Here is a 23,502-nt window from a genome sequence, read left to right as displayed (position 1 = left end):
TCAGTTTATCTATTGTTGCAAAGTGGATTATTTAATTTCAACAAATAACTAAGCAGGAAAAAGTCAGACAATGTTTTTGGATATACAGGATTTATTTTGAACTGACCAATAAGTTCACAGTAAATAAAGTAATACATGAGATCAACAAACCTGCTTCTTTATTAGCTTGAGTCATACTTTTTATTATGAACATATTAATGAGGTTATCATATTTATCTTTCAGGATTCATGTCATTTGAAAAAGCATGTCATCTTAAATTTATTCATTCTCAGAAAATTATATCTCACTTGATTAGGATATTTCTCCTAACTTACCTGTGTATTTAACAATACAGTTGCTATACTCAGACTTTTTTAAGTATCTAAAAATCAAAATTGGAATAGAGAAACTATAAACTTTAATCTACTGATAACCAGAGTACACTGTAAACGCTTCTATATTGTCTATAACAAAAGACCTTCCTATCTAGCCTTGTCAACATTTTGCTTTAGAATAAAAAACTGTATATGAAAGCACTCAAGTCATTTTATAATGTAAAACTGTTAAGTTTAAATGGCTGGGAATGTGCTTGTTAAAGTCAAAAATTTTAACTCGAGGTGCACATTCAATGCTAATTATTAATTAGTCAAACACATTTAAAAACATACAAATAGGATCATTCTACATATCCACTTTCCACATTTACTTTCAACAAAAGTGCTGTGATCACAGTAAATTGTAGCACTTAAGTTGTAGTCTGGTAATTTTCATATAAATAAAACAATTTTTCTTAAAAAGTACCTACAATATGCAAAATTAAAAGAGTATACAAAAATTCACCTAAAAACTTATTTCCAATTCCAAAAATTTTAAGAGGGCAGAAGTTATTGCTGAGGGTTGTAACTCAAAGATACCTGCTGTATACTTGAATCAATATGGTTCCAGACTTTAGAAAATAAAAACCATTTCATTTGACATAATGAAGGAAAGTGATTAACTTTAAGAGCTTTTAAAATTGGGGAAATGGGAATAAACTATAAAAGAAACTACTTCAAATTCCTAACACTCTACAGAAGCCATTTTTAATAAACAGCAAGTATAAAGTATAGATGATCAAGGCTTATTTCACTTTCTCCAAGGTTTCTCAAGCCCAATGGTTCTTAACCATTAGAATCACCTAGGGAATCTTGGAGGGTGGGGAGGGGGAGATCCAATGCAATTAGACCAAAATCTTTCAGGGTGAGGCCAAGAATTTTTTTTTTTTTTAAGTTGCCAAAGTGATCCTCAATGTTCAGCAAGGGTTGGAGATCCACTAATTTTCTTAGTTATGGTCTCTTCAGAAACAAGTGAGAAAATGAATAATTAATAAAGAGCCAGTACACTAACTAAAGGGGTCGGGGGGGAGGAGGGATCTATAATGGAAAGAATAAGAACACTTCCCACAAATCTCCCTCTGCCTTTAATAAACAATTTCAGGCTATTTTCTAACTGCCATTTTGAGCATGACTATTACTCAGAATCTGTGTGACCTAATGAATAAAAGTATTTCAAATGTATTAACACATTCTCAACCACTTTCAAGATTTACATTTCACTAAATATAACTTCAAAAGGGACAAAACTTTTGTATTCATCACCTAAATCAACAGATATAGATACAGAGTAAATGTGTACTTCTTTCTAGCCAGTAAATGGCAGAGATGAAGCTATTTTAATTATATACAAAATATTAATTTACTGCAAAGGAACAAACTATTAAAAAACTTGGAGATGCAGTTTTACATACTTTTCTAGTGTTAAGGTAGCACAAACAACACAAGTGTACCAAAATCACAATTACTTGATTAGGCTATTTCAATTCACACTGCACAGTCCTTTTTAATACAATTACAAACTCACCTGTGCAGCCAAGTCAGGGTTCTGGCTTAGTGACTGCATCATGCTTCTCATGTAGGGGGCAGACAACATGTTCTGCATAAGTTGTGGGTTTTCAGTTATTTGTTGCAACAAGCTCTGCATTCCTGGTGTGTTGAACATACTAGCTGAAAGTTTGTTTAAAAAAAAGACACTGTATCAAGGAAAAGATATGTAAACAAAAATCTAAGTTTTATAATATAATATATATCATGCATAATTTTAGCAACTGCAGATGAGCATATGTATTACTTATCAATTGAACTAAGAAAGAATTTTAAAACTAAGATCTCCAAGACTATATGCTAAACATATACCAGTAAAGGAGGGCTTATGATTTTAAACATTCTGGTCACATTTACACTAAATCATATCTAATGGAAGGGCCAGGTTCTCAAGTGAATTTAAGACAAAAATCAGGTATTGTCAAAATTACTATTGAAAAATCCCATAAAGTGAAGAAGTCTGAGCCAACTTCCCCCCAGGATCACTTAATTAGAATCATATTCAGTACTCAATATGCTCACACTTAAGAAAAAAGGAAACCTCCCCCAGGAAACAAGAGGTGCAGGCTTCCATCCCCTTTTCACTGAGTACTGGCAATCACTGAGCGAAACGACAGGCACATTTAACATTTCAGAGACCTTACAGCATGGTGACTAACAGCACAGACTGGACCCAGACGACCTGGGTTTAAATCTAATCTAACAATGTAACCTCAGGCAAATTATTTGACTTGGAAACTTCAGTTTCCTCATCTGTAAAATGGGATAAGTATTATCTACTTCATAGGGTGATTGCGACAAATCAGTTAATGGGTAAAGTGCCTGTTACTATTATTCTCGTTTTTCTCGTTTTGTTTTTGCTGAGAGCTACAGCTAAATTTATGTAATTCAATTTTCTTTGGAAACTAATTTGTTCAACATATATCCAGATTTTCACTTCCTGACTAGATATACTCAAATATATTCTCAAACTCATTATGTGAATTTAACTCGTTAGCTTTCTCATTTCCCTTCTGTTCTTATTCCATCCAGGGTAGTTTTATCAGGCTTACAACATTTGACTCTTCCTACTCATCTTTCTAGTTGATTATAATTCTGGTGTGGTTTGTAATAATTTTTGTTTTTCCTATTTTCTCACATTGTTTCATTTTAGTTTCTTCCACATCCTAGAGTCCAAGAACATTCTAAGACAAGAGACGACAAACAGCCTGCAGGCAAATATGGCCCATGACCTGTTTTTGTACAGCCCACAAGATAAAAATGGTTTTTACCTTTTTAAATGGTTAAATAAAAAAATATATTCATGAACTATGAAAACTATATGAAATTCAAATTTCAGTGTCCATAAATAACATTTTATTGGAACATAGTCATGCTCACTCATTTGCTGTCTACAGCTGCTTTTGTACTACAAAAGCAAAGTTGAGTACTTTCAACAGAGGCTGTCTGTGGCACTGCTGCTCAATGTATCACAAATCACAGTGACTCACTTATACCTCATGCTACACAAATCACTGTAGCATGTTGTTATTTTCTTTTTTTTTTTTTTAATACTACCAGTGCATACCAATCATGTCAGAACTAGAAGAAAAAGGGAGAATTGGACCACATACGTCATGCTTTTAAGGCACAATGGAGAATGATTTTATCAAATTAGATGGCAAAACACTGTATTTCTTATGCAATGACACTAAAAGAATACAATACACTCCAACACTGCTAGACAAGGCACTCATCACAGGAAAGCAACAGTCAGATAAATACAAAATTTAAAATGCAATGCAGTATCTCATCACAGCCAAATTTCTTCACAAAAATAAAAAATGAAAATAAGGCGGCAACCAAAGTTAAAGTTTGCATGCAGCTTATTTGTAAACCAAGCAAGGAAAGCAGTATACTAGTGGTGATTAATTAGCATGGTTTGTTAAATCTTAATCGCAGCAGCCAAATAAATGTATCCAGAGAAAATAAACTTATTTAAGACTATTAGCCTTTCAGGAAAAACAGTTTCTCAAGAGTTAAGGACACTGGGTTCACTATCAATATTCATTTAAAAAACAATGCAAATTACTGAGTGGCATTCCCTGGGTCTTGATGAGATGACAGGTGTTACTGATACTGCTCATTTCTTGTTTATTAGAGGGTCAATGCCAAGTTTGAAGTGACTGAAAAATGAGCCTCTAGTAACAGTCTGCATGGAACTACAGGCAAAATATTTTCAAAGTTGAGAAAATACTGATTCAGTACAAAGTCAAGTACAATTTGCCAAGATGTGCTACATCTGATGAAAACATGTGGAGTAAAGGATTAGTTGGACAAATATACAAAGCTTGTAACAATATAAAGTATTTAAAGCCTGGTTCATTCACTGTCTTATTCATCAGCAGGTACTCTGGAAAATATTTTGAACTATCATGTTATTCAACCAGTAGGAGTAACAACGGTGAACATCATTCACTCTTGTGAACTTAGTCAACTGCATAAATTTTTGTCAGACTTGCCCAACAACATAGCATTTGATGGTTTAACAGAGGTAAAGCTTTTTGTTTTTTGGGCTTTCTTAAAGAGGCAACGTTTTATTGCAATTTTTTTAGCTCAGGCGTAAAAGTGAACTTCTTCGGAACCACTTCACCACCACTATCAAAGATGGATGACTTCGGAAATTACCTTCTGAAAGAGACTTGGTAATGTTTCTCAATGAATTCAACCCAAAATTACAAGGCAAAAAACAGCATTTACATGCAAAACTCATACTGTGGTAAAGTCATTATGACAACAACAGAAATTGCTGAATCGTAAGTAATGGTCAAGCAACTTTATATATTCTCGTGCTGTCAAAAGTTAAAACAAGATGATCTCCATTCCCACAGATTGGCAGTAGATATACAGTGTCAGCTAGCACTAACATTCCAGCAGCATTTTTTTGAACCTCAGTACAAGTGCAAAGAAAATTTCCACATTTCAAAATTCATTTAACTGTGTGACTGAGGCACTACCACCTAACCTTCAATTGTGATTAATCTGCAATGACATGCTAAAAGCACAGAAGAATCTAACAGAATCCTATAAATGCCTTCCAAGAGATAGACTTGAATTTGTGTAAGTAAAATCTCGTAACCTATCAGTATTAAGAGATGAATATTTGCAACTGATTTTGACAACAGGTGACACTGTGAACACGAATTAAGCAAAATGTCATGCTTAAAAAAAGAATTCCAGGGCCTGCCCCAGTGGTCTAGCGGTTAAGTTTGGCACACTGTGCTTTGATGGCCTAGGTTCCATTCCCAGGTGTGGACCTACACCACTCATCTGTCAGTGGACATGCTGTGGCAGCGACTTATATACCAAAAAAAAAAAAAAAAAAAAAAAAATCAGGCTGAATCTCCCTCAAAATAAAGAGAATTCCATTCCTATCATTAGATACATATGAGAAAATACTATACTCAATCATTATATTTTTAATTCCATCAATAAAAAACTTGTGGAAATTTCTCTCAGAATGAAATATATCTCAGTTTTCCCTCTTGGCCTGCAAAGCCTAAAGTATTACCTGGCCCTTTGCAGGAAAAATTTGCTGACCCCTGCTCTAAGATTTCCTCACCTTCTAGACTAAGTGCTTACGGGGCAAAAGAAGAGTCAAGAATTTCATCCTTACAGGTATATGGGTGCATATTATGTATATATGTGTGTATCTAACTTCAAAGAGTTGAGTCAAAATCACAATAGCATACCAATATGCTAACAATTTGTTAGGCCAGCAGAGTATATTCACTTTTGCTGTTTCTTGTATTCTTGTGATGGAAACATTAACATGAAATCTTAAATAGAGTATCAAGCCATTAAATAAAAAATCTGAGTAAAAAGTTGCAAAACTGATTTGTTTGTTAGACAAAAGTTGTTACTGTAGACAAGCATCATACTATAGTGGAAAAAAAAAGAAAAGCAATTCTCCTATCAGTTAGGAAATCAAATTACATCTCTGCTCTCTGTCTGCTCTAATATCTCTAAAATGTGAATAAGCATCTCTCTCAAAAGATGGTTAATGAGAATTAAATAAGCAGTAAGTAAAACAGAGAACAAGATAAATTTTTTTTCTTGATTTAAAAATGGTATTACTTGCAATGTTAACTAGACTTATTAGGGTGATCATTTTGCAGTATATACAAATATTGAATAATTACATCGCACACCTGAAACTAATATAATGTAATGTCAATTATACCTCAATTTTAAAAAATGGTATTACTTCAATTTTTATAAAACCTGTATTATATCCAGAAACCTCATGATACCCACTATATTCTATGACCACTAATCACTCTCCTCACTCTGATTTCTTCTCTCAGTAATGAAATTTTAAGAATTCCTCATCCAGTACCTCATCTTTCCACTCCCTATGCCAAAACAGGCATCTTTTTTTTCTTTATAGATTTTATTTTTTCCTTTTTCTCCCCAAAGCCCCGTGGTACACAGCTGTATATTCTTCGTTGTGGGTCCTTCTAGTTGTGGCATGTGGGACGCCGCCTCAGCGTGGTTTGATGAGCAGTGCCGTGTCCGCGCCCAGGATTTGAACCAACAAAACAGTGGGCCGCCTGCAGCGGAGCGCGCGAACTTAACAACTCAGCCACGGGGCCAGCCCCAAAACACGCATCTTTTAAAACATGTCCAGGGGCCGGCTCCGCAGCCGAGTAGTTAAGTTCGCGCGCTCCGCTGCGGCGGCCCAGGGTTCGGATCCTGGGCGTGGACATGGCACCACTCGTCAGGCCACGATGAGGCGGTGTCCCACATCCCACAACCAGAAGGACCAGCAACTAAGATATACAACTGTGTACAGGGTGGGTTTGGGGAGATAAAGCAGGAAGAGGAAAAAAAAAAAGAAAAAAAGATCGGCAACAATTGTTAGCCCAGGTGCCAATCCTTAAAGAAAAAAAAAAAAAACATGTCCAGTCCCTCACCTTAGGGAAGAGGCCTCATGCTTTCATTTCTTCTCATTTACATTCCAAGTATTATGACTAAAATCATCAAACTGGCTACTGATTTTTGACCTAATTCTTAACATGTAAATATCTGAATAGTTGAAAAAGGAACACCTATTTAAGGAGTCTAGTCTATAGAAAAATCATTAAAAGTAAATTCCTAACCTGTTCACAATCAGAATCTCCAGTGCTCTTATGCAAACACAGTTTTTAAACTCCACTGTGGAAGATTCTGATCCACGAGGCGTGAGGTTAAGACCTGGGAATGGGATTTTTATCAAACCTGGCAGGTGCTGTGATACAGCTAGGTCAGCCCTGGTCTCAGGACCCGAGTTTGAGAATCCACTCACCTAGAATGCAAAACCACACTAAAGCCACGAAATATGTTCTCCAGTAATAAGTGCATAGGTAACTGTGCTCCCTCTGCACTTGTTTTTTTATTGCTGAAATGAAGACAACCACCCACTTCTCCCAAACCATCTTATGAGAATGTGAAAACACAAAACTGCCTCTGGAAATCTTCAGTAACCCTTTCCACTATAATGCACACAAGTGATTAATACTAATCATTAAATATTTAAAGCTTCCTTAAAAAAAGAAAACCCTTGCAACATGAAAAGATCATTCATAAAAGCTACTGATCATACACACAGAAAAGCACAAAACAACAGTATAAGAAATGTTTTCATTATTCAAATAAGTGAGGACAGCAAAGAAAAAAAGCCTAAGTTGTTATGAGCATACCTCCTACTCCAGGCCCCAAATTCGGCGCAGTAGAACTCTGTCCAGCAGTGCCACTGGCAGCACTACCACCAGTGCCCCCCACAGCACTGGCAGTGCCACCGGAAGCTGATGAACCCTGGGAAGCCTGTGGAGCCCATGGATTGGGTAATGGATCTCTGTTTTCCGTACGGGAAGGTTGACTACCTTCACCTGAGGATGTACTGCTCACTAAGGAAGCAAAGGGATTACCACCAAACTGCAATAAGACACAAAAATCACAAAGAATAAGCTTTCGTTTTAAATAACAGGTATGAAACTCTTTTTTTAATGAAAATCACATTCCCCATATAAAGGTACCCCTCAATTACACACATATTTGTCCTCTGGCCTGAGCTCTGGAGCCAGAGTTATCACCTGTTCTTGTGCAGCACTCAGCATTGGTTCCTGAATATCCGTGTACATGCGCCGTAAAGCATTATATCCCCCTGGGATGCTTTCCAGGTTGCTCAAGGCTCGGTCCTGATTTCTCATCATTTCCTGCATCATTGCTGGATTCCTGGCAAGTTCCAATGTCTAAGAAAAGATTTCCATTAAAAAAAGGCACGGAAATACACAAGAATGACTTTAGCTATTAACTGCCAGAGCTGATTTTGTAAGTTTCCTAATTCTACAAATCAGCAGCCTTCACTATTTAAATCAAAAAATTATTTTAAATAATTCCTGGTGGATTTCACCTCAGAAAGAAAGCTAACATTCAAATAACATCAAGGAAGAAGCACTTTGTTATAAGTGAACACCCATCTCCTGAAATGGACTCTTTTTCTTTCTTAAATCTACCAAATAACTGTTTACAAAGATCTTTAAAATAGAGCGGAAAATTCAGAGTTCAAACAGTTCAAATTAGTGCTTTGTTGAGTTTTCCTGAACATAGATTAGGATTTCTTTTTTCTAGCTTAGCCATATATATATAGGACAAGCTCTTTAAACATAAAAAATTAAATAATAAGAAATAAGCATATAGTTTTTTAATTAAATAAACTGAAAGAACTTTCCACATACTTGTCTCATAATATCTGGATTATTCAGCATATGACTAATTTCTGGATTTCTCTGTATCAACTGTTGCATTTGCGGATTGGCCATAATTAACTGCCTCATCAGGTCAGGATTTGAGAGCATGCTCTGGACAAAGGGGTTCTCCATGATCTGGACCATCATTTCAGGATTAGACATAAGTTGCCGCTGCATCTGGCTTTGTAGTTCAGAGAAGTTGGTAGTATTCAAACCCAAGCTACTCAGACCTGCAAGTCCTCCAAGGCCACCTAAGAAGAGAGAGAAAAAAGACAAAAATGAAAGTCAGAAATTTTATCATTAACACAACTATGCTAAAATAAGATACAGATGTAAAAATATTAAGGGAATCAACAGTCCATTAAAGAAAACCATTTTAAAAGCAAAAATAGAATTCTTACTTTCATAAATACATACTTAATTTCTATAATTGAAATTAGCTCAAAACTTATTCACTGTGATGTTTAAGTAACAAACCAACTCAATATATATATTTTTTATGTGTGGTATCATATAAAAATATATTTCATCTTTGTCCCTGGTTTCCAACACAGAGCTCCTAATTCCCTAAGCATTTCCTGAGTGGAGGGAGTATCTTTGGTCATTCATAACAAGTCCCTCTGGATCACACTTCATTTCCGGTAATGGTGTTTCTTAGGGTGGGGTCCCTGGAGAGCCTGGGGTGGGGGTGGGGGGATCACCAAAGAGACCAAATGATTAGATTAGAGACTGGAACTTTCAGCCCACCCACCAACCTCCAGGAAGGGGAAGAGAAAGGGCTAGACATTGAGCTCTGTAAAAACTTTCCAGCGATGAGATTCTGAGAGCTTCTGGGTTGGTGAAAACATCTAGGTGCTATCAGGGTGACACGCCGAGAGGGCATGGAAGCTCCACATTCTCCCGAGCCCTTATACCTTGCCCTATGTTTCTCTTCCATTTGTCTGTTTCTGAGGTGTATCCTTTATAATAAACAGGTAAATGTAAGGAAAGTGTCTTCTTGAGTTCTGTGAGCTGTTCTAGCAAATTATCAAACCTGAGGACGGGGTTGTAGGAACCCCAATTTACAGCCTGCTCGTCAGAAGTACAGTGGCCTGGGACTTGGGCTGGTATCTGAAGTAGGGGCAGTCTTAAAGGACTGAGCCCTTTAACTTGTGGGATCTGACGCTAACTCCAGGTAGGTAGTGTCGCAATGTAACTACTGGACACTCAGATGTTGTTGGAGAACTGGCTGGTGTCAGAGAAACACCCTAGAATATGCCCACTAAAAGAAGAAAGAAATGAAAAATACACACACTGGTTTACATTTCTAATAATCTCTTTCCAGAAGACTAGTTTAAGTTTATAGCAAGTAAAATTCACCTATAAACTAGAACAGAGGTGCTGCCAATCACAGAGAGAAAAAGCCAGGACACGATGAAAATAGGTATCTCTTTGGAGGAATTAAATCATGGAGAAACATAAGAGATCCAAAAGGATGATTCAGGGCTTATCATAAAACGTTTACTTTGTATAATTACATAACCAATCAAATGCATTCATTTCTCACTTACTGAGCACTTGCTATATATGCCAGGGACTGTCCTACACATTGGGAATAAGGTGACAAGAAAGACACAAGTACTACCCTCAGGACTCAACCTAGCAGGAAAGACAGACAAGGAAAACAAATGCACAGTAAGTACTTCAATAGAGAGAGTGACAGGATATCATGGTAATAAAGTACCTAACTGGGATGGCTGCTTTCCCACAAGATAACACTTAATGAGTCTAGACAATGAATAAGTTGGCAAGGAGAAATGGGGAGTGCTGGGAGGAAGATTTAATACTAGGTACAAAAAACATTATATACAGGAACCAGAAATAAATAGGAGTATTGATGTATTCTTAAAACTGCAAAAAATTCAGTATAACTCGAATGGCAGATAGCAGTGCTCACCAAACATTTCACGTGCAGCCTTATATTTCTTTTGCAGTTGGACAGACCTATGTGACTAGTTATGGCCAAAGGACTGCAAGAAATGATGTGTGTCACTTCCGGTGAAAGTATAGAAGCTTCAGGATGAGACTTGTTAATTGTCTCTTCTGCCATGTCCCAAATGGTGCAGCTACATGATGGCAGAATTCCATTAGCCTGAGTCCCTGAGAACTATGTAGTCGGGGGCCTCACTGACCAATGAAAAATATGTAGCATGAAGGAAAGCTTTGGAGCAAGAAACTAAGTTTCGCGGTAATAAGGCCACTGAGTTTGAGGTTATTTATTACCACAGAGTAGACTATCCTGACTAATATAACTGTTGTGATGTGGCAAGACATGAGAATGGAGAGGTAGACAAGGGCTAAATCGCAGAGTCTTGAAAGAGTTTTTAAGCAGAACTGTCAGTTAACATGTTTTTATTCTAATAACACTGTGGAAATCGCCCAGAGCAAACATTATAGATTTAAAAAGTTGAGCACTTGCATCAAGGAGGTAGCAGAGAATAACTCCATGGGGTAGGACAGAAAATAGGTTATAGACCAAGAGATCTGGTGGGAGAGAGGGAGTAGTTTGAGGAGCAAGATGATGTGTTTTTGCATTTGTTTTGCTTTTCTGTGCTTTCTCAGGAGACACAAACAGACTAAAGTACTTAGAGAACATAAGGTAATACCAAAGAGCATTGAATACAAGGCATGGAGTTCAAAAGTGACGTAGGTTGAGGTACATACTTGAGAGTCACCAAGATACAGTAACAGAGGATAATGTCACTGGATAAAAATAAATACAGTAAAAGAAGAAAAGAAAGACAAGGCAGAACTCTGAAGCACAATACCAACATAAGGAAGAGGAATAAAAACCCCCCATAAATGAGACAGAGAAAATTAATCAGGGAAAAACAGTATCGGAGTTAAAGGAAGAAAACTGCAAGGAGAGACTGGTAAGCATGAAAAGAGATTGATTTAAAATCTAAAAAGTGTCCACTAAATTTGGCAAGTTAAGAGGTCAGTGGTGACCTTACCAAGGGAACTTTCAAGTGAAGTGATGGGGCAAAAAATAGAGTACGGCAAACTTAGTGAAAGGGAAATATGGACAGAAAGTGTCTTTTCCAAAGACTGCTGAGAAAGGAAGCAAAAAAAAGGTGGTAGTGAGATTCTGTCGCTTTTACATGAAATAGACCTTAAGGAAAAGAGGCATCAAAAAGAAAAGCAGAATATGTAGCATAAATGGAATAACTGATGGAGAAAAGCAACTGAGATAGTAGGGGGAGGGAATGAGACTAGAAGTGAAGGGATTATAGCGAGATGCAGGGCCTCACACAAAGTAACTCACAGTCTCTCTGGGCTTCAATTTCTTTGCCTATAAATGAGGAAAGAGGGGAGAGAGCTACCTCAACAATACCTTTCATGAGTCTCAACACTAAATAATTTCATCCTAATTTCTCTAGATTGTTTGTGTTAATAATTTTGCCATCTAAAACTCATCTGCCACAACCAAAAGAGACACATTTAGCCTAATATCATTTTAGAAAGTAAGAGCAGCAAACGTTAAAAAAAGAAAACATTAATCCATACCATGCCCTAAAAGTTTCCAACACAGTTGGCATAGTAAAAAATATATAAAATTTAGTAACTAAATTACTAAAAAGTTTTCTGGAAGGGATAAAAGGTGTAATCCTTGATATGTGAAAACTAGACATATAAAAAAAGACACTTCAAGGTATTATACTTGTCATACAACTTAAGAACTGAAAGAAGCATTAATCCATTTATCTAGTTCAACTTTTGTTAGCTTCAGAATACTTTTTCCCCCAACAAAACCTTGCACAGAACCTCATTATAAGAACTGATACAAGAAAAGTGGTTTGGGCTGATGTGGGAGATAATCACCGGGCTTGCTCCCAGGCCCCAGCCCTCCTGTGTATGTTCAAGACAATCAAAAAATCACTAACGCAGTCTGATCAGTTTGTTTTACAAATGAGAAAATTCTATTTGGGGGTTTAGCTCATGATCAACAATTAGCTAATCTTCCTCATATTCAATTATGTGGTGGTCAGATCAGGTATACATGCACTACATCTCTTTCATGATTAAAAAGCAATGTGTCACTTTCTCACCTACTTAATAAATGCAAATGTAAGCTAACCAGGCACATCTGTATTCCCAAGCACTCTATAAAAGTTTTGTTTTTGTCGTTGTTGAAACGATTTAAGGTTTAATTCTGTCATTTTATCCAAAACTACCCTGGAGGAAGGGATTTTTTTTCCCATCCCTACAAAAATGACTAAAGACACTTACCTAAACCAAAAGGGTTGCTAGTGGCAGAACCGGATGTGGAGTTACTATTAGGAGCTGATGATGTGGTAACACCGCTTCCACTGGTATTTGTTTGCTGAGCTGAATGATCCTGAGGCCTGGGGAAAATAATTAAGTCATGGTGTAAACAGTGGAGGTAATTATTTTTAAAAGAACCTCCAAAATTCCAATACCCAGAAATAAAGTAAGTTTCCAGACCAATGCAAATTATCATACAATAAATACCCTGAGAAGACTAAGCATTAAGAACACAAATATAAAGAAACACTAAAATCTTACTAAGTCCCAACTATACTTCAACTGCCTCTCCTCCTCCAGTAGAATGTACATAAGTATTTCATTACTTTCAATCATACTGATCATGTAAGAGAGGGAGCTAGGTCCCATCACAGAAGAGAATCAATGATCAGTCACACTCACAAAGCTTGACTATATAAGCAACTTTCCATCTACTCCCTTCTAAGTTCTTGAGGGTTGAGCGGGGCAGTTTTACTCAGACCCTGGAAATTGTTAAAAGTAAAAACCAAAAAGACTTCACCAAAAGAAGGCTGAGAAATCAATACCAAGTAATAACTGATTATTACTATTATCCTTAAATAAAAAAATAGACTTTATTTGAAACTCCTTCCATCTGATACTTAAGAGTTTCGAATCTCACTCACTGCTTTTTATTAAGATGCACATTTTTCATTTTAACATTTCTGAAATCAGGATCCGTCTTAAAATTGCTTTTAAAAGCCAAGAATCAATTGTCATGCCTGCACACATGTTTTCTGTATGACTCCAACTGAGTGACTGAGTACGTTGTTGTACCAGACATGCTGTGTTTAATCACCACAGAAAGTATCTTCAGAAAAGATTACAGCATTAATTGGTACTAAAATAAGTTATTGTGTATATAGAAAAGCAAAGAAACAGGAACAAGAGGAATGAATTTTGTATTAGTGAGACAAATATTTGCTGTTGGGAAAAACTAGCATAAAAATTTGCAGAATGGGGGCTGGCCCGGTGGCACAGTAGTTAAGTTAGCACTTTCCGCTTCAGCGGCCCGGGGTTTGCCAGTTTGGATCCCGGGTGCAGTCTGACACTGCTTGGCAAGCCATGCTGTGGCAGGCGTCGCACATATAAAATAGAGGAAGATGGGCACGGATGTCAGCTCAGGAAGAGGATTGGCAGCAGATGTTAGCTCAGGGCTAATCTTCCTCGGGAAAAAAAAAAATTTGCAGAATGGGCATCACTGGCTTGAAACTCTTGGAGAAAATACTCTAGCAGTCTTTTAAGAAATACTGTACTACTGACACTCTTGACAGTACAAAGTTTCATTCCACATAGGAAAATATGGGCACTGATGACTAAGTCCAAAAGGTGATTCAAAAGAATCAGATTCAGGAAGTAGTGTTAGAAAGGCTTTTAACCCATTTATTTCAGGTATATTTTCTTTGTAGGTATGCACAAGAGTGATATGATAATATACCATATCCAAGTAAGTCTAAAGGAGCTCTTTCACCAAGTATAAAATAAAAATTTTAAGTGAAAAAAATATGTATCAGTTTAACTGGCAGTATTTTTTTAATGATACAAAAAATAAAGGAGCCTCTTAAAAATTGATGGTGCTTGAGATTTAACGAAATAAGATTACTCATTTGTGGTTTGCCAAGGAGATGAGTCACTCCTGTCTAAGTCCAAAAATCTTCCTAAAATAACATGCATAGGTAAAAACATTAGTTTGCTTATTCAAGTGTGTAAGCATTAGCATCACCGAATCACATTGTTTATTAAAAAAAAAACTTGCTACCAACAAATAACTGAATTTTTTTAAGATTTTATTTTTCCTTTTCAAATAATAGAATTTTAATCCATTTAAATATAAATGAGACAGCCACAACTGCTTATTTCTAAACAAAAATATAAATATTCAGTTTAAAGCTATATGTCTTCTAAAAACATACCTGTTTTGTGTTTTGATGACAAGGTGAACAGTAAGTCCATCATGAATTCCATGCTGACTCAATGTATCTTGATCTTTTAAAATTTTTCCAGCAAATATCAACACAAGTTGGTCAGTATGTGATTTGAAACGTTTAGAGATTTCTTCCTTGAACTAAATAAAATAAAAATAAAATAAACATGCATTACAGGTGTCTGAACAGCACTACTCAGTCTAGTTTCTAGAAGTAGTACCTCAAAGAGCCCCCCTAATACAGATAGTGCAACAATTCAAATATAAAGATGCATGTTTTCTGTGTCAGTATCTTGATCTTAGTGGGAAATGAGTACTACCACTTGACTCATCTCTAACTCAAAGGTTTTATTATAGGTGCACATATCCTAGATTCAACCTTTTGCTAAGCCCTAACAATTCATTTCTTTGCAATATCCTTATTCTTTTTATATCAATGGTGCTAAATATAGTTCAAGCCACACAGAGCTACTAGCAAGTTTACAGTAATCTATTCCTCAGATTTCGTATCTCTAGTCTTGCACCTTTCTAGTTGAATATATATACAGCCAACCTCTTATTTTTGGCCTATTACACTGACGTCCCTCCTCATCTATTTCATTTAATGTTTATTAACAAGTAGTATTATGCAGATGCAAGATACAAAGCAAAAATCCTTCCCTGAAGGAGAGCAGTCTGATGACAGAGTCAGTCAAGTAAACCAAAAAGTACAGAAGAAGCACAGAGGGCAGTTAGAGGAAAACTTTCCAGTGAAAACTAAAGATTAGGCAGTAGCCAGGAAAATCTGAAGAAAGGTATTCCAGGACAAGAATAACATGCAGGGGCTGGCCCAGTGGCGCAGCGGTTAAGTTCACACGTTCCGCTTCTCGGCAGCCCAGGGTTCACCGGTTCGGATCCCGGGTGCAGACATGGCACCTCTTGGCATGCCATGCTGTGGTAGGTGTCCCACGTATAAAGTAGAGAAAGATGGGCACGGATGTCAGCTCAGGGCCAGGCTTCCTCAGCAAAAAGAGGAGGACTGGAAGTAGTTAGCTCAGGGCTAATCTTCCTCAAAAAAACAAAAACAAAAACAAAATAACATGCAAAAACAGACGAGAGAAAAGAATCATCAGACTTTAAAGAAGCGCTTACTGATTCTATGCTAGATCAGCGTTTCTCAAGCCTTTTTCAAAATCACCTGGATGCTTAGGCTTTATTCCACTCTCCAAATCAGGAAAACCTCAGGGTAAGCCAAAGGGTCTACATTAATAAGCTACCTCAGGGAATCACTCCACATTCAGAAAAGAATCACATCTTAAAGCCCTCTATCCCAATGCCTTACAGAAGTGGGTCTCAAGACATGATGGCACTATCACCAAAGAGGTGTTTTGGAAAATAGAGGGTGTATTTTCAGGTGTCACAATAAGTGGAAAGACACATTAAATAATATCCGAGATTTTATAAAATCTTGCTGGAGGAGGAAAGGGGAACTGTAGAGTGATATAAATAAAACAAGACAGGCCATATGTCAATCGCTGTTGAAAATAAGAAGTCATGAAAGTTCATCACACTCTACCTTTGCATATGACTGAAATTTTCCATAATCAAGTTAACAACCCTCAACGTAAGCAATTGGTTTTTAAAAAGTCATAAAGACAACACAAAGTTATACTGCACTAAATATTTTGGAGCTTCTCCATCTGAGCTTTCCATTCTTTATTAGAAAATATATGATATATAACCCTTTTATCTAAGCAATTTCCAAGTAACTAAAAAGACTTTTGCAAAATACAATTTGCATAATATTCTATATAGAGAGATAGACCAATCCATAATTTAACCATTCTCCTATTATCAGACATCTCATTTCTCCCTTTGGCAGCTATTAGAAATAATAAGAATGTAATGAGCAGCAGAATACCTGACTTTATAAGGACTGAATGAGAATGTATGTGAAATGCAAGCATCAGGCACACAGCTGGTGATCAATAAATAGTAGCTACTACTACGCCAGCTCTTTTAATCTTCAATGACTCTAAGGTAGATAGTTTTTAATTCTATTTCAGACAGAAAAACAAAGAGCAGTTCAGCATGTTCCCCTCCTTTCATGGTGACACAGCTAATAAACTGCCAGGTCAGCATACAAACCCAACTCTGGTCTCAAGGACCAATCTGCCCAGATTTAACTACACTCTATTTCATCCAGAAAATGAAGTCAACCTAGATTCGTGTTTCGGAAGCTTAAACTAAGAAATCCTTTTCAGAATCCTTGATTCCTAATACGCCATTCCAAAATAAATTATTTGTCTAACATACAATTATATAGCATTTTAACATATTTTAGGATTTGAAGGTAAAATGCTAGATTGAAGACACATCTATCTACTCTTACATGCTTTGAAATTCCCAATAAAACAACAGTAAAAGATTCTTTAATGCTTTATGGCGATATAACTCACATACTATACAATTTGTCCCCTTATGGCGTACAATTCAATGGTTTTTAGTATATTCACAGATATGTACAACCATCACTACAGTCAATTTTAGAATATTTTCATCTTCTCAAAAAGAAATCAGTACCCTTCAGCTATACCTCCCTATTCCCCAATCACTCCAAGCCATAAGAAACAATTAGTCTACTTTCTGTCTCTCCAGATTTGCCTATTCTGGGTGTTTCACATAAATGCAATCATATAATACACCATCTTTGTGACTGGCTTCTTTCACTTAGCCCGTTTTCAGGGTTCATCTGTGTTGTAGTATGTATCAACATCTCACTCCTTTTTACATCCAAATAATATTCCATTGTATAGACATACAACATTTTGTTTATTCGTTCATCAATTGATGGATATTTGCATTGTTTCCAACTTTGGGCTACTACGAACAATGCTGCTATAAACATCCACGTACAAGTTTGTGTGTGGGCATGTATTTTCATTTCTCTTGAGTATATACCTGAATGTGGAATTACTGGGCCATACAGTAACTCCTGGTTTAACTGTTTGAGGAACCATCAGAGTGTTATCCTAAGTGGCTGTACCATTGTACATTCCTACAAGTAGTGTATAAGGGTTCCAATCTCTCCATATCCTCACCAATACTTGTTATTATCTGACTTTTTTATTATGGCCACACTAGTGGGTGTCAAGTGGTTTTGATTTGCATTCCCTGATAGTTAATAATGCTAAACATCCTTTCACGTGCTTATTTATATACCTTTGGAGAACTATTTATTCAGATCCTTTGCTCATTTTTTAACTGTGTTATCTTTTTATTATTGGGTTGCACAAATTATACATTCTAGAACAAATCTCTTATCAGATGATTTGCAAAAAGAAATTTGAGGCAAAAACTCAGATGACAGAACAAATTGAGACCTTCTGGTCTCAACCGAAATAAAATTTTGAAGCTGGAGATCAGAGGGACACATGGTCAATTAATTTTGCAGACCCAAGAGAACAGAATCCTAAAACTGGCAATGCAGAAAGTAAAAACCTAATTCAATCCCCAGAATTGGCAGAACTCCCAGAATACTCAATATTGGTACCAGAAGAGGCTGAGGGTACAGAGTATGGGGATGAGAGTTGCCTAAAGGCTAAACGAAGAAGAATTATTTGAAAGTCTACGAAGCAGACACACCTTCAACTGCATACTACGCAACTGCCCTTCCCTAAACTCAACAAAAGACTGGAGGATTTCTTTTTCCCCTCTCTGGAAAAGAACTAGAAGGTCTCTGGACTAAAGAACACACCAGCCATGTTTTGAGAGCAGGAAAACAATACTAAAAGCAAAAGATTAAAGTAAACACAGACACACCAGAATGCTAAGCCTTTCCCCCTTCACCTCATACCTATCAAAGAGAATGCTGGCAGCTGGGCCTTCATCATCCAGGCACGAAGATTAAAATATATAGTATCTCCAAGAAAAATCCAATCAGCCTAAAAGAAAAGAACTTAAAGATATGAACGTAAGAGTTTTCCCCAGTTAGCCAACCTACAATAGTGGTTCCCAACGTGGGTGGGGGTGTCTATCCACCCTGGGTAGCATTCAGTAATGTCTCAAGACATTTCTGATTACCACAACAGGAGTGAGTACCACTGGCATGTGGTGGGCAGAGAACAAAGAAGCTATTAAACATCCTACAATGCACAGGCCAGCCCCAAACAACAAATTATCCAACTCAAAATGTCAAGAAAGAGGAGGTTGAGAAACTCTGCCCTAAAGCTGCTCCTCTCAAAGTGTTGTCTCTAGATGAGCAACATTCACCATTACCAGGTTAACGTGGTAGAAATGCAAATTCTCAGGACCCACATCAGACCAAGTCTCCCCGGTGAATGTGATGCACGCTAAAGTTTAACAGTCATTGATCTAGGTCTAACAACAAGTCTTCCCCCAAAATGTGAGCAATAAAAGAACATATTAGGTGGCATCAAAAGGATACAACCACTAAAATCAACAACAACAACAACAACAACAAAGTATCCTCAACAAATAAATTGCTAAGGGGGAAAAAGCATAGGGGAACATGTAGACGAAAACAAAACTTTTTGAAGTACACATGGAACACTCACCAAGAAAGACCATAAAACTGGGTCATAAAACAGACCTTGGAAATTTAAAATGATTGAAAAGACACTCCTTGACAATAGAATTACACTAGAAATCGACAACAGAAAGATATGTGGAAAATCTCCAAGTTACCAAAATACATCTAAATAATTCATGGGTCAAAGAAGTAGTCTTGAGGAGAAATCAGAAAATATTTTCAACTGACAAAAATGAACCTACAATATATCCAAATTTGTGAGATGCAGCTAAAGCAATGTCTAGAGAAACTTTTAAAAAGAAAAAAGGTCACAAATCAGTAACCTAAGTTTCAACCTTTAGAAACTAGAAAAAGAGCAAATGAGACCCAACAAGGAATTGATAAAAATAAGAGCAGAAAACAAAACAGAAGCAGAACAACAAGAGAAAAATCTTTTAAAATATCAGTGAAATTGATAAACCTCTAGACAGACCCCGAAAAAAACAGAGAAGACACAAATTAACAACATCAGGAACTGAAGGGGGTGAATACAGACCTCACGGATACTAAAAAGATAATATGCAAATATTTGACAACACTGACAGAATGAACCAATTTCTTGAAAGATTCAAGCTACCAGAATTCATTCAATCTCTTCGAAAATAGAAGGAACACTTGCCAATTCATTTCATGAGGCCGATATCACCCTGATATCAAAACCAGAAAAGAAAGCACAAGACTACAGACCAGCATCTCTCATGACACAGATGTAGAAATCCTCCACAAAATTCTAGCAAATCAAATCCAGCAATTTAGAAACAAGAATAATTCTTAATGACCCAGTGGGGTTTATCCTGGAAATGTGAACCTAAGTCCACATCTGAAAATCAATTTAACTCAATATATTAACAGACAAAAGAAGAAAACCACACACTCTTATCAACCAATAGTAAAAAAGCATTTGACAGCATTCATACATGACAAAACTCTCAGCAAATTAGGAATAAAAGGGAACTGCCTTGACCTGATAAAGTCCACCTACAAAGTATCTACACTTAAAATCATAGTTAATGGTGAACAACTGAATGCTTTTCCTTTAAGATCAGGAACAAAGCAAGGATGTCCTCTCTCACCACTCTATTTGATGTCCTCTTCAAAGTCCCAGCTAATGTAACAAGGCAGGAAAAAGAAACAATGGCATACTTAGTGAAAAATAAGATTAAAAAAAAAAAAGACATTTATCAATGCCTTGCGCTGTATGAGCCTTATGTGCATCCCACTTTAAAATCAAATTTTGAGGTGATGTCAGCAGCATGTCAGAGTAAGGTGCTCCCTTAGTCTCTCCTCTCTAAGTTACAACCAGTAGGACATCCATAGGCCAACAGAAAATTCTCTGCACAACACACCAGAAAGCCTGATAGATCCATACAGCTTCACATCTGAAGGTGGGTGGACTAGATCTTGTGGAGGTGATGGGACCAGGGGAGCAGCAGCACCAGACTGCAAAACCCAAGGCTCCAGGAGCTGTGGTAACGCCCGTGAACAGAGGCCCCAGGAACCCAGGTAGCCCCTGCAAACAAGCCTCCTCCTGCACCCTCAGCAATGGCACCTACAACCAGCCCTTCCAGCAGCAGGGGCTTCACCCAACACCCTGCTAACCTCCAGCAGTGGTGGTGGTGCCTCTGACCTGAGGTTCCAGGAATCGCACTGACACAACTCTGCCTGTCCCTTTCCCCTAGCAGTGGTGGTAACACCCATAGTCTGAGCCTACAGGAACCACCAGGTGCCCGAGGCCAGAGACTCCAGGATGAAGAAGGTACCCACAACCTAGCTCTCTCCATCTCCTGCAGAGGCACTGCCTCCAACACTGGCCCTCCCAGGAACGAGGGGCTGCATACAAGACCCCGGTGCCCCAGGCAGCAGCAGCGGTGCCTGAGACCAGAGATTCCAGGAACCTCAGCAGTGGCAGTGACACCACCCCCAGGAAACCCAGGAGCAGCAGCACTGGAGATACATGCAGGAGCAGCACCCACAACTCCAGCCTCCCCACCGACAGCAGCAGCACCTGCACATCAAACAAACCCAAATAAGGCAGAGGTGCCCATGATCCTGGCTCACAAGTCAACCTCCCCCTCCCACGCCACAGCTGGGAATCCGTGACCCAGGAGGTCACAGAACCAGCAGAGGTGCTTGTCAGCCCAGTAACACCGGTGGCAACACCCACAACTGCAGTGACACTGTCAGCAGCAAAGACACCAGCAATCTCAAAGGCACAAAGAGCACAACCAGAGCACTAATCACCCCTCTGGCAGAGACAGTGGAGAGTGGAAAGGACAAACTCTCAAATACAACCAGGAGCAGCTCAGAAACAAAGTAAACAAAGCATTATCTAAATAAGAAAGGTGTTGACTACTACAAAAACGTTGACAAAAGAACAACTCCTCAAGCACTGTGAAAAACCACAGTAACAAACTATCACAAAAAGAAAATGACAATTCTCCAGAAACCAAATTTAAAGTCATGAATGAGTGAAATCTAACTGATACAGAATTCAAAATAGCTGTCATGAATGAGCTTTCCTGGTAATCTCTCCCCTCCAACATACAATGAAAGAGACATTCATACTCCAACAGAGGACATCCAAACACAACACAAAAGACGTCGGAGAGACCCACGCAGCCATACAATGGAGGGTGGAGAGGCTAGAGCCCCCTTTGGAGGAAGTGGAAGGGGCTAAGAGAAAAAACTTCACTCCATCCCCAAAAGACTGTCATCCCAGAACATGGGCGGCCTCCAAGAGGGAAGGAACAGAGAAGGAGATGTTCCTTTGCAGCAACATCAAAGATCCCCGAGGGCCCTCACAACATAGGGGAAAGCCCCTACCAAGGTGAAAGCTAACCCATGGGTAACCTCATCAGGTCAACATCCCAAGGGAGCAGACAGCAAGGGCAGAGCAAGAAAACCCAAGAGCACACATAAAAAAGTGCCCCTTCCCCCCCGACATGCCCAGCACCAGGTCCAGTGCCTGAGATCATGGCAGAATGCAAACGGCTCAAAATATGCTGCTCTTGACTAGCACCCAGTGGCAATAGGTGGTAACTGCAGCCAAATAATACCACAATGCACAAACACAGAGCCATGTCCTCTAGCAGCGTCAAAAATTATATTAAATATCTGGGGCTAACCGACGGCGCAGCAGTTAAGTTGGCACATTCCACTTCGGCAGCCCAGGGTTCACTGGCTTGGATCCCAGGTGTGGACCTATGCACAGCTTGTCAAGCCTTGCTGTGACAGGCATCACACATATAAAGTAGAGGAACATACACACAGATGTTAGCACAGAGCCAGTCTTCCTCAGCAAAAAAGAGGAGGATTGGCAGATGTTAGGTCAGGGCTAATTCCTCAAAGAAAAAAAAGAGCAAAAGCACTTGTATTAAATCTTCAGACAAGAGAGAAAATGACAAGCAGAAATCAGTCCTGAGGACACAGAAATATGTAATCTAAATAACACGGAATTCAAAATAGCTATCATCAAAAAACTCAACGAGTTAAAAAGAGAACGTAGAGAAACAATTCAATAAGTTCAGGAGCTCCTTCACAAAGGAGATTGAAACTATAAAGAAGAACCAATCAGAAATGTTGGAGAGAAAAGACACAATATATAAGACTAAACAAAATATGGATTCCCTGAATGCTTGAGTGGACATCATAGAGGAGCAAATCAGCATAATCAAGGATACACATGTTGGAATGCTCCAGATAGAGGAGTGCAGAGAATTAAGACTAAAAAGAAATGAAAGAGGTCTCTGAAAAATATCTGACTCAAGTAGGAAATGCAACATAAGAACGGTAGGTATTCCAGAGGGAGAAGAGAAGGAGAATGGAGCAGAAAGCTTGCTCAAAGAAATAGCAGAGAACTTCCCACACCTGGGGAATGAGATGAAACTCCATGTGGAAAAAGCTATCAGATCTCCTAAATATGTCAATTTTAAAAAGACCTACTGCAAAGCATATATAGTAATGATACTGACAAAAGCTAACGACAAAGGAAAAATACTAAAGACAGCAAGGCAGAA

General features: G+C 37.9%; 1 protein-coding gene across 2 annotated transcripts in view; it reads right to left on the bottom strand.

Annotated features, from left to right (window-relative positions):
* UBQLN1 (ubiquilin 1) overlaps window positions 1-23,502 on the bottom strand; it is a 55,022-nt gene that overhangs the window by 6,228 nt on the left and 25,292 nt on the right. For both annotated transcript variants that reach the window (XM_046664224.1, XM_046664223.1), the window contains exons 2-7: window positions 14,906-15,057; window positions 12,939-13,054; window positions 8,658-8,920; window positions 8,013-8,171; window positions 7,620-7,854; window positions 1,880-2,022 (exon numbers count right to left, since the gene is read on the bottom strand). In XM_046664224.1, coding sequence (XP_046520180.1) covers window positions 1,880-2,022; window positions 7,620-7,854; window positions 8,013-8,171; window positions 8,658-8,920; window positions 12,939-13,054; window positions 14,906-15,057 — 1,068 coding nt within the window. The remainder of the gene's footprint in view (window positions 1-1,879; window positions 2,023-7,619; window positions 7,855-8,012; window positions 8,172-8,657; window positions 8,921-12,938; window positions 13,055-14,905; window positions 15,058-23,502) is intronic.

The sequence above is a fragment of the Equus quagga genome, chromosome 6, assembly GCF_021613505.1.
Source record: "Equus quagga isolate Etosha38 chromosome 6, UCLA_HA_Equagga_1.0, whole genome shotgun sequence".
In the NCBI taxonomy this organism is placed as follows: Eukaryota; Metazoa; Chordata; class Mammalia; order Perissodactyla; family Equidae; genus Equus; species Equus quagga.
Note: the sequence above shows the minus strand (reverse complement) of the source record. Positions and strands in the feature narration are given on the sequence as shown.